The sequence below is a fragment of the Callithrix jacchus genome, chromosome 10 (genome assembly GCF_049354715.1).
Source record: "Callithrix jacchus isolate 240 chromosome 10, calJac240_pri, whole genome shotgun sequence".
NCBI classification, from domain to species: domain Eukaryota; kingdom Metazoa; phylum Chordata; class Mammalia; order Primates; family Cebidae; genus Callithrix; species Callithrix jacchus.
The window spans coordinates 118572572-118584165 of record NC_133511.1 but is presented as its reverse complement, the minus strand read 5'-3'; the positions used below and the strand labels follow the sequence as shown (position 1 = coordinate 118584165).

Below are 11594 nucleotides of genomic sequence, written 5' to 3'. Positions count from 1 at the left end.
GGACGGCACCTGTATTGTGGGGAACATTAGTGTAATGTGTCTCTTTGTGTGGGCAGCATGTGTGTGTGTGTGTGTGTGTGTGTGTATGTAGGTGATTAGGTGTGTAGGTATGTGCAGGGATGGCTCTGTGCCTGATACCGCTAATGATTCAGTTGCGGGCCTTTCATATCCTTGGGAGACAGATCTCTTTTCCTCCCTGCCCCAGAATCAAATGGTCCCAATTCTGTAGAGAAATGAGAACTAGCGTTCATCTGATTCGGACTGTGCCCAACCTCTGGCAGAGGGGCAGAGAGGACCAAGAGATTCCCAGGGTTGGAAGGGGAAGGAGGGATTCCTTCCTACCCTCTGAGGTGCTAGGGTCAAGGAAGAGAGGGGAGGATCAGAGAAGGAGCTGCTGCTGGAGAGCGATAAGCAGAGGCTGAAAGGTCCATTTTCTTCTTTCGTGGGGCTGGGTTAGGTGGGGAGGATCACTAAGCCTAACCTCCCACTGAGGGCAGGGATCCCAGCCCTTTCGGCTCCACCTGTGTGCAAGCCTGGAAAACGACCGGACTGGCGGACCCAGGATCAGCGCTGCCAAGAAATCCACTCCTGGTTTTTGCACGCACCAGCCCGTCTGCTCCAGACGGCCGCGGTGTCGAGTCCGGAGCTGACGCCCTCGAGCCGCCAGCAAGCGGAAAACCCGGAATGGATCCGCAAGCCCTTTGGAACGGAGCCAAAGGGCGCCTTGGAGGAGGTGGCCGGCTCTGCAGCCCTGCCCCGTGCGAGGCCGCGACCATCCGGAACACATGGGCCGGGGGTGGGGTCGCGCAGCGAAGCCGGACCCCCTGTCCGGACCAGCCCGGCCGTGGGGCTCCGCGGCCTTCCCCGCGGGGGTTGCGGGCGGGCGGGCGGGGCGCTGGCGGCGGCCGTGCCCTCGGGGCGGCTCCGGGCGGTGGCGGGCGCGGGTGCTGTTCGGCGCGCGGCCGGCAGCGGGCGCAGGCGGCGGCGGTGGCCCCGGCGTTCGGCGGCTGGCGGGCGGCGCCGGCGCTGCCCCGGGCGCGCTCACACACGCGCTCACACACACACATACACACGGCCTCGTACACACTCACACACGCTCCGGCGCGCACACGCGGCGCGCAGGCCGGAGGGAGGAGGCTCGGCGCGGCTCAGCGGCGGCGGCACCGTGCTCCGCGGGCGGGCGGGAGGGCTGGCGGGCGGCCCCCGCTCCCCGGCTCCGCTGCTCGGTGCAGCCCGCGCGGCCCCCGCCCTCGGACCCGCCCCCGGGGGTCGCCCGGCCCCATGCCCAGCGGCGGCGGCGGCGGAGCAGCACGCGGCCGCGGGCGGCTCTGAGGAGCCCGGAGGGAACCGGCTACGAGGGGACCATGTACCGGGACCCGGAGGCTGCCAGCCCAGGTAAGCGCGGCCCCGGCGGGCTGGGGCGCCCCGCACTGGCGGGCAGGACGGCGGCAGCGCCGGACGCCGTCTCGGAGCCCCAGCCTGGGGCTCCTGTGCTCCCGGAGCCGCACGGGCTCCCCCCGGAGTCATCCCAGCCCCGGGGGCGCGGGCTGCAGCGGCAGCGGCTGGGACCCGAGTTCCCCGCAGTCCGGACACTGCCGGGCTGGATGTCCGGGGCCGGATTCGCAGTGTCCCCACAAGGACCTCCCCCCCACCCCCCAGCAACCCAAGGACAACGTGTGTGGCGGAGCGAGGAGCCGCTGCCCCCGTGGGAGCCGGGCAGTGCCCTCAGAGGCACCCGCGGCTCCCCAGCACCTGTGCCCCGGGGGGTGCCAGCGCTGGTGGACCCCAGGGCAAGGATCCTGGCAGCTCTTGGCCAAGGTTGTGGGCACAGGGGAGCGAAGTGGCATCGCGGTACCAACTGTGAATTGAGAGGATGCCAGGGGGCAAGTGGGAATCGGGTGCACCCGGGCAGGGAGGCCCTGGGGGGGTGGGGAACCGCAGGGGCGTTGATGGGGGAGATGGGGGTACCTGAAGGGAAAAAGCAGGGGCTCATGAGAATGGGGGTGCCAGGAGAATGTTCTCCTAGGCTTGGGGAGGGGGTAGCAAACAACCCCAAACTCTCTCCCGTCCTGGGGGGAGGGCCAACTCCTTTGCTTTCTGCTTCCCCCGCCAGGGGAGTGGCCTGGGAGCCCACTGTCTGCTTGGTATTCTCCAAGCCAAAGCTGAGGAATCTTCCCGTCTTCCTTGGAAATTGCTCTGCCATTTCCTCCTTGGCTCCCGATACCTCCTCATCCAGTGCCCACCTGTAGGCAGGTCCCCTGCAGCTCCTGCCCAGGCTCCATCCCCGCTCCCACATGGGGTGCTCCACCCAGACCCAGCACCCCACTCTGTCAGTTCTGGCATCAGGGTCTCTGTTTCTGGGCTTCTCTCTGATGCTAAAAGCACCACTTCCCAGCCCAGGACGGGCTCCCAAATGCAGAGCCTCCAGGCTCCCTGCTGCCAGCCTCCTGGGGGCAGGGGTGCTGTGGGGAAGGAACAGCTCTGGGACCCTGCACAGAAGGCCCCTGAAGGCAGTCCAGTGGATGCTGGCTTTGCCCACTCTTGCCCCAGCCCCGTATTTGCTCTTTCCCCTCTAGGGGCAGCGTCAGCCTGTCCCTGCCTTCTGAGGAATGGGCTTCCACCCCCATCAGTTCTTTTCAGCCCAGTCGATATTGAGGATGACCTACTGGGCGCCAGAATTTGCCCTCACTCAGCACTTGGGTATGAGGGTGAGAGATTCAGTCTCCTTCTCTGGAACCTTGGGCCCTTCTGTGAATGTCCTCTAGGTGAGGGCTGAAGGGGCATTGCCTGTGGAGAGTCCTCCCCTCATCTCTCTGGACCCAGGTCACCTACCCTGGCATCTTCCTCCAAGAGGCCACCAGCTTCCAGCACATGGCCCACGGCAGGAGCATTCTCTTGCTCAGCTCACCTTCTCAGAAGCCAGTAGCTTAGTTCAGAAGCCAGCTCTGGGCCATGAGGATCGAAGGTGGGGAAGCAGTAAGGACACTCCCTGTCCCCTGCCTCACCAGGCTGGCAGCCTCCCCTCTGTCCTGTTAGGCCGATGGCCTGGGGGCCGTGCCCTCATCCCCTCTTTCTTCCTTCTCTTCCCTCCCATGCCTTGGTACCATGACATCACCACTCCTCCAAGCACCTCTGCCCTCACCACGGAGGCCAACTTGATGTGCTTGGCATCTTCTGGGAAAAGGGTCTGGAATCCAGTGCCATCCCTGGCATGCTGGCAGCCCCCAACTTTTCTCTTATCCTTCCTTGAATGGGCCTCCCTGGCTGCAGTTTGGACCTGTCTTGCCCACCCCAGTGGCAGCTGCAGGACCCACTAGTGCCTGTGGTGGGACAGCTGGGACTGGGAAAGGGGCTGGCCCAAGGTTGACTCCTCTCCGGTGAGGGCACCGGGCTGGGTGGTGTCAGACGTAGCTGGAGAGGGCAGAGTCTGCCTTTGAGCCTAGACCTCTGGGGTCCTCGAGGGGTCAGAGACTTCATTCTGGCCTCTGCCTTCTGGCATCCCTATAGTTCCAGGTCAGATTTCCCTTCCCCTCCAAGGCTCCTCAGACTCAGCTCCCCCAGCCAGGACTCTGTGTCCCCCATTTCTGTCCCCACATCTCCCCTTGACTGGCACCAGTTGGGACTGAGATATGCAAATTGATTTCTGTGTAATTCAGGCTGCCCCTCCCTCTGCTCTGGTCCCCAGGGGCCGGTGCCTTTTATATCCTGATCCTCTCACCCCACACTCAGGAACACCTGCGGCCCAATCCTTTAAAAGAAAAAAAATCTGTCCTCTTCTGCTCCCCTTTGCCCCACGCTGGTTCCAGAGGATACCCGTGGTCCTCCCTCCCTCATCCCCCTTACTGTGCAGGCCCCTACCGGGCTCAGCTCCTGCTAAGACCTTACCTGGCAGGTACAGTTCCCTCCCGACTTGGGCCCAAGGCCCCCAGGCCCTTGGTTCCCTGATCTATTATGGATGAAGAAAGGGACTCTGGGAAGAACCCAGACCAGCCCCCACCTATGCACCCATGGGCTCCAGCTCCACTCAGCCCCGCCTCCTGAGGCCATACCTGCAGCCTCCCTTCTGCCCACTCCTAGACTTCAGGGCCTCTCCCTGCCCTTGACCTTCACCCTGTGGTTCCTCATGAAGTCTCTTTGTCTATGAGACTGTTGTCCCCAGGCCAGGCAGGCCCCAGCAGGCCTGCAGGGGTCAGCGTTGCAGTGGGCAGGCAGGAAAAAGAGAGAGGGAGGGAGAGGTGACCTTGCAGAGAGCTGGTCAGCAAGGCCAGAGAGGGAACCACTGGGACAGAAGGTAGGTCTGAGGACTACTTCTCTTGCCCCCCAGCCCTCTGGGAGCTTTTCCCTGGGGGTAGCAGTGTTTGAAGCCTTCTTTTGTCCCACCTGTTAGTGGGCTCTGTCCCTTACAGACACTCTACCAGGCAGGTCATGCCTTGGGGGCATGCGGGGCAGGGGGCCTTGGTACAGCAGGCCTCCTCTTTCAAGGCAGAAGGATCGTCGGGATCATCCAGGCCAACTCTCCACTCACAGGGCACAAGTTAGGGGCAGAGGCTGATGGTGGGTTGGGCAGGTGCAGAAGTCAGGGGTGTGGCTGAAAGGGCAGATCAAGGGTGTGCCTGAGGACCACTTGGGTTAGAGGCCAGGGCTGGAACATGGGAAGGTCCAAGGAGGCCTGACTATGTCCACCCATTTCACCAACAATGTCTCTCCTCCCCCTTAACTCCCCGGAGCCTGCCCCATCGGCACATGCCCAGGCCTCCCTGGCTGGCATCCTGGGCTTAGGTCAGAGTCCAGACTGAAGAGGAATGATCTCACAGGCCAGGACCCAGTGGGGGACCTGAGGCCGGGCAAGTCTAAAACCCAGAGGGGGTGAGAATGGTTTCTACTGGGCATGGGCCAGGGCAGCCAGTGCCCCCACGCTTTTGTGTTACCATGGAGACAGGCCCCTCCTTGGCCCTGGTTCACACTGTTCTGTGGCCTTGCAGGGACAGCTTGATCGACAAGCTGGCTGCTCAAGGGCAGGGGGATGGTGGGAGGGAGATAGCCCTAAAGTCCCTCCTCGTAGTTGGGAGGGGGTTAGAGCAGGCCAGATTGAGGTGGGAGCATACAGGTCAGCAGGTGACAGGTGAGGGGACACCTGGAAGGCAGGGCAATAGGTGGGTGCCCGGAGAACAAAGACAGTCCCTGGGCAGCTGGGTTCTGCCCCTGGCTGACCCTAAGCTCAGGCCTAGGGGCATTGAGGGCAACATGGAGTGCCAGTGGGGGCTCTTGTCCTCTTGTCACCCCCTCTAGTCCAGCCATTGTAGGATGTTGTGTGGGACAGGCAGAGGAGCTCTATATGGTTCCCTCCCCCTCCTGCCCCTCCTGAATCCCCCCATTCCACTCCCCACTCACCCCGTATTCTCTCAGAGACTTTCACTCCTTATTGAATCCGATGGTCCGTTTTCAATAACTGCTTCCCCCAGGGGATCGAGGCCAAGACAGCAGGGAGAGGAGCTGGGAGGGGCCTCATGGGTGTGGGAGGCCCAGTCCTGAGCCGATGACCCCTGGCTGGAGAATGAGTTAGCTTGATGGCTCCTCAGAGCACCGTGGCATCCTGGGTGGGCATAGGCAGCTCTGCATGGAGCTGATCCTCTTCTCCACGGACAGTGCCTGGCAGGTGGCAATGTGGCCGAGAGGTCAACTTTCTCTTGTCGGGGCAGTCACTGGTCTGGCCCAGTGCCGGCGCCAGCCTGTGCCAGGCCCAGCCCGGGTGCCTGCCTGCCTTGCCAGGGAACCCCAGCTGGTGATGCCAGGCAAATTCTGCCAGTTCCATGGGCATGGAGGTCCCTGACCTCCCAGGCAGCAGGGCAGCCCTGCTGGGCACTGTCCAACTAGTATCTGGAGGGCAGGGCTTTGGTCTCACCCAGCACAATTCCCCAAGGGCTGGAACTGAGTTGGCAGACAGCATGGGACCTGTGGAAGGGCCTGGATTGTGCCCAGAGCCTGCGCCTGGAATTTCAGGTCCAGCTGGTTGGAAGGTGGGCTGGTGCATTCGGCCTGCGCTGGGTATCTCTGCAGCCTCCACCTGGAAGGACCCCTTGGGAGAGAATGAACCAGGAGCTGACTGGTATTGTGAGCTGGAACCCCTGCAAAGCTGCATTTTTGGGGAGTTGGTATCTTCATGAAATTGAGCCCGCGGGTGGAAGGGGAGGGCCAAGCTGGAAGAAGAAGTGCTGTCTCTGTGTGTACCTAGTGCGTGTGCGGGCGGCAGCTGGATGGCCGTAATCTCTGCGCTCATCTGAGTGCCAGGACCGCTGTAAACAGCAGCTAATGAGTGTATTTGTAGCGAGGTGGGTTGAGGAGCGTGGGGAGCTGAGACAGAAAGCTTTAGGGGAGGGCTCCTCCACTGGCCCTGTACCTGGCCAGGCAGGGCCTGTGTGCCAGGGACCCCACCTACCCCCCTGCCACACCCTCCCACCTGCCGGCATGGCCATGGAGGCCTCGTCTTCTGGGAGCAGGGCCTTACCTGGCTGTATGGCATCCATGGGTATGGACAGGGGTATTCATGGGAGCTTTCATGTGTGCAGATACAAGCGTTTCCGTGATGGTGTGGGTCTGTTAGCATGTGTGTGTGTGTCTGGGTCAAACCGAGCTTGCCTGTGTGTTTGTAACTAGGTCCAGTTCTGTGCATGTGTGTATGCATTGCTTCCCCAGGCCCTAAGAGGAGGGCTGCCCATCATCTCTCTAGCGATCCTGATAGTGACAGACCCTGATAGTGAGAAAACCAAAGATGCTGGTAAAGCAGGCATGCACTGTTGGCCCTGCTTCTTCAGTGCCCTTCCTGGAGAGCAGGAAGCTGGGGGCTTCCCTGGCTGACTGAGGGAGAAAGCGGGGTGACTGTTCTGCCCATTAGAGGAGACAGGAGGGAGAGGTCTGAGCTCTAGCCCCAGCAGGCTCCCATAGTTGCTGCTTGCATCAGAGATTGGGGAGAACCTGGGACCTAGAGAGCCCTCTGGTTCTAGAGCCCCCCAGGAGCCCCAGAAATGAGGGAGGAACAGTGCCTACCTGTCAGTCCTAGCTGGTTGGTAGAGCATGCACCCTGCCCCCAGCCAGGGTAGGATGGCATGAGGGGTGGGAGGCGGAAGGGGTGCCTGCGTGAGGCTCTGCACGAGGGGAGCAGAGGAGAGAGCGTGTGGCTAATGTGTCCAATTAAATTACTTCAAACCCTGCCGAGGCAGCTGCTCTCGGCGGGGCCCTGGGTACAAATTGGATCCGTCTCATTACCATGGGGTGGTGTCAGCGGGGCCAGAGAGCTGTGGCCAGCATGGCTGGCACACAGTAGACCCTCTCGTGCTCTGCCCAGCCTGGGTCTGGGACAGCCCCCTCAAACATTTGCTTGCTTCAGCACCCCTCAGGGGAAGTGCCCCAGGTCCATATATTGGCTCCCTGCATACCTCCTTGCCATCCCTGACCCCCATTCCTGGCAGCCAAGGTACCCTTGGAAATATTTTCTTCAGGAATGGGGTTTTGTGTTTCGCAGAGGGACCAGCTTAAGGAACCCCCTCTCAGGTCACCAAACACATCCCGTGTCCTCCCCTGATAACAAAAATAGCATGATAATAGCAAGGCTTGTGGAGCACTCCGTGTGTGCCGAGCACTTTACATATGTGCCTGCAGGGCTGGCTTGCTTGAGCTGGGGCTCTAGCATCAAACAGCTGTTGCTTTGAATCCTGGCAGAGACACTTGCTGCTGTCTCTGGAGCAGCCCACCTCTCCGGCCTTGGGTTTCCTCTTCTGTTAAATGGGTATGATGATGGTTCTTACCACCCAGGTGGTTGGAGGATGAGGCGAGATAAGGCAGGAAAAGTATTTAGCAGAGAGCCAGTCCATAGTAAACACTCAGCCAGTGGCAGCTGTTCTCACCTGTACCAAGCAATTGATGTGTGGGATGAGGTTTCTGGATCCCAAGGAGGACATGCCTGCTACCTCCTTGGTGGAGGAGTTGGGGAGGGCTTTATGGGGACAGTGTCAGTTAAGATACCATCAGAATAGAAGAGACATGTTGTGTGCTCACTATGTGCCAGGTGCTGTTCTAAGCATATAATATGTGTTAGCCCCTCCATCCTCAGAACTACCTTAGGAAGTGAAAACTTGCAGTTAGAAGTAGGTCTGGGATTCCAGCCACTCTGCCAGACATAAGGCATGAGCTTCAGCTGCAGGGCCTTGTGTCCTGAAGGAAACATAAGAGCTTGCCATGTGAGCAAGCAGAGGTGAGGCAGTCGGTGAGGTGGGGACAGCACATAGAATGGCTCAGAGGTTCAAGGGGTCTTGGCCAGCTGAGGCAGCAGTGAGTGCTTGCGCATGACCAGAAGGGAGGCCTTTTGGGCGCAGTAGCAGGAAGTGAGGCTTGGGAAGGTAGGTTGGGCCAGATTAAGAAGAGGTTGGCATTTTGAAATAGGAAAACTGAAATTCTTTTAAAACGTCAGGCATGGAGAGCCATGGATGGCTTCTGAGCAGATCTCTGTAAAGAACTTTGACACCATGGTGGTGTGGAGGGTGGGAAGTCGGGAGGCAGGCTAGAGTCTCAGCCGCTAACATATCTGCTCCTACCTTCGCCAGGAGATCTGTAGTGTCCAGCTGGCCTAGGCCCCTGCCCTTGGAAAGCTTCTGGCAGATTATGGCAGTAAGGAGGTAGCAGGTGCAGGTGGGCATGAATGAACACCCTGAGGGGGCTTCCCAGGTGCCTGGAGTATCATAGAAAACCTCATGGTGAGGGATATGGAGCCAAGGTGGTTAGGCCCAGGGCCCTGTGGACACAGTTAGTCCTCTTGAGGATTTGTTCTGTGCCCACATAACCCCCATGCATCAGGGCCAGGCCCGGGAGGGGCCACTTGGTACCTGCTCCAGCTGTCAGACCTGAGCTCCTGAGCCCCACCAAAGCCAACCTGTCTCCATGGCAACTAGGCAGGCCATCCCCTTTTCCATGCCCACGGCCCCTGGCACAGGGGCCCATTCACAGCAGGGCCTGGGTATGTCTTCCCACTTTCCTTGGGGGTCATCCCAAAGCAGACGCCCTCACACAGAAGCGCTGGCAGCTCACACGCATGTTGACATTTGGGTGTGTGTGTCCTGCAGCAGGAAGCAGGGAGGTGGGGATTGTCTGTATTGCCTACCCATCTTAGCTGGAGATTTGTTCCTACTGAGGGGGGTTCATATAGGTGCCTGATGGCAGGATGAACTGTGGGCTCCTGCCTTGGAGATCGAGGTAAGAAAGCCAGCCCAGAGAAGGGGCAGCTAGGAGAAATGGAAGGTCAGGGAAAGCCGCAAGGGAGAGGCTCCCAGCCGTGCCTGGTGGGTCCATAGACCACTTTGTTCTTTCCATTCATCATGTCATGTCATCTTCACAGCAGTCTTGCAAGGGAGATATCCAACTCACAGCAGTGCAGATGAGGAAATGAAGACTCAGAGAGATTGAATGTCTTGCCCAGGTCACTCAGTAGAGCAGAAATAAGATTGCAAGTCGGCCTCACTCTCAAAGCCTAGGTCTTAACCACTGGGCTACGTTGCCTGGTGCCTCCTTATCCTACTAGGCTCCAAGCCAGCCCGTCTCTCAGCACGTCTCTCAGAAGGGAGCACTACAAATTGGTACTGGCTGCAGAGGTGGACTCAAGGGTGTCCCAGTGCCTCTTCTAATGCTAGGGTATCCCCAAAGCCTTTGTTCTTCCTGGAGTAGAGGGGAGTCTTCTTCCCACCCTGTCTCCATTCTCTCTACTGACAAAGTGGAGGGATCCTCTCACTCCTGGGGGAGGTTCTTAGGAAAAGGGGAAGAACCCCTCTCTCCCTCCTTGGCACCTGCCAGCCCTGGAAGAGCCTGATGAATTGTCTGTGTGCCCCCCCCCAACCTCATTCCTCCCTCTCCAGCCCCCGCCTGGTTGGGGAGGTGCGAAGGGAGTGATTTCACAGCCTGTCAGCTGAGGCCTAAAAATACCCAGAACTCTAAGATGCTTGGGCAGGGGGAGGAGAGAGCAGCGACCAGGGATAGGGTGGTGAGGGGTGCAGTGGTAACTCGGCCAGAGGAGTCTAGGTGGCACCACAGTTTTGCCTGGGAATGATGGGAGACCCTCTGTCCCCAGGGTCCTCATCTGACCCCATATTTGGCAATGACAGAGGGGGCCAGTGTCTCGAGGGTCTTGAGAGCTCAGCTCTGGCACTCAGACCTAAGGAAGGGCTTAGTCTCAGATGGAAATCGTTGTGGACCCCAGGCCCCCTGAGCCTCCAGTTGATGCCTCTCTCTCCCTCTCCACCCCCGGGTTGGCTGGCATCTTTGGGCCGTGGGAGCCAGGCTGTGCCTGAGTCTGCTTCCTTCCTGGAGAAGGTGCCCGCTTCTGTTAGGGGAGAGGCGTGAGGAAGGCAGGGTGGATGGGGGTGCCGACAGGTGCGGGATGTGACGCGCCAGCCACCCAGGCACTAGAAGGAAGCAGAGGAGAAGGGGGTGTGGTGGCCCACGTCACTGCCAAATGGCTATACGCTGCAGCATGGCACATGGCCCCACAAGTCAACCAGTTCCCAGAGACGGGAACACTTTTGAGTGTGTGTGTGTGTGTGTGTGTGTGTGTGTGTGTACCTGCTGGAATCAACTTGTTCTGGTGCTGGGATGCTTGTGGACGTGTGTGACCAGCTTGGCTACTTCAGGTAGAAATTGGGTGATGGCACAGGAGTGGGTGTGGGAGCGTGAGCAAACACGTCACTTCATGCAGACACATGACCATGTGTGTGCTTCCCATGTGGAAACATGGCACATGTATCTGTGCAGAGGCACATGGTCACACATCTCTGGGGCACCAGGCAGGGGCTGAGAGGGTCCTTAGGGAAAGAATGCAGAGTGGTAGCCAGGGAATGGGGGCTCCAGATCAAAAGTAAGGAGGTTCAAATCCCAGGTCTGCCATGCACTGACTTGCTTTGTGGCCTTGGGCAACTGACTTAACCTTTCAGTGCTTCATTTCCCACCTGTAAAACAGAGAGAATAATAGCACCATCATGGGGCTGTTGGGAAAATTCGATGAGTCAATATCTATAAACCACCTAGAACTGTGCCTGTCACAGAGTTAACACCATGTACATTGTAGTTCTTCTTATCTGGTCCTACCCTTTGATGGCACAGGTTGGAACAGGAAAGCCCAGAGAGGGAAAATGACCTGACCAAAGTCACACAGTAAGTTAGTGGCAGAACCAAGACTAAAAACCAGACTCTAACACCTTAAGACTGGGCTTGTGGGCCGGGCGCAGTGGCTCACGCCTGTAATCCCAACACTTTGGGAGGCTGAGGCAGGTGGATCACGAGGTCAAGACATCGAGACCATCCTGGTCAACATGGTGAAACCCCGTCTGTACTAAAAATGCAAAATATTAGCTGGGCATGGTGGTGCGTGCCTATAATCCCAGCTACTCAGGAGGCTGAGGCAGGAGAATTGCCTGAACCCAGGAGACGGAGGTTGCGGTGAGCTGAGATTGTGCCATTGCACTCCAGCCTGGGTAACAAGAGCGAAACTCCGTCTCAAAAAAAAAAAAAGACTGGGCTTGTTCGAGTCTCAGACCTCATGGATTGCAGTCCTACTA

At 59.1% G+C, this 11594-nt stretch overlaps 1 protein-coding gene across 9 annotated transcripts in view; it reads left to right on the top strand.

Annotated features, from left to right (window-relative positions):
• The first annotated feature begins 1105 nt into the window (after nt 1–1105).
• SYT7 (synaptotagmin 7) overlaps nt 1106–11594 on the top strand; it is a 65755-nt gene continuing 55266 nt past the window's right edge. For all 9 annotated transcript variants that reach the window (XM_035262913.3, XM_035262907.3, XM_035262911.3 and 6 more), the window contains exon 1: nt 1106–1395. In XM_035262913.3, coding sequence (XP_035118804.1) covers nt 1365–1395 — 31 coding nt within the window. In that variant the 5' untranslated portion in view covers nt 1106–1364. The remainder of the gene's footprint in view (nt 1396–11594) is intronic.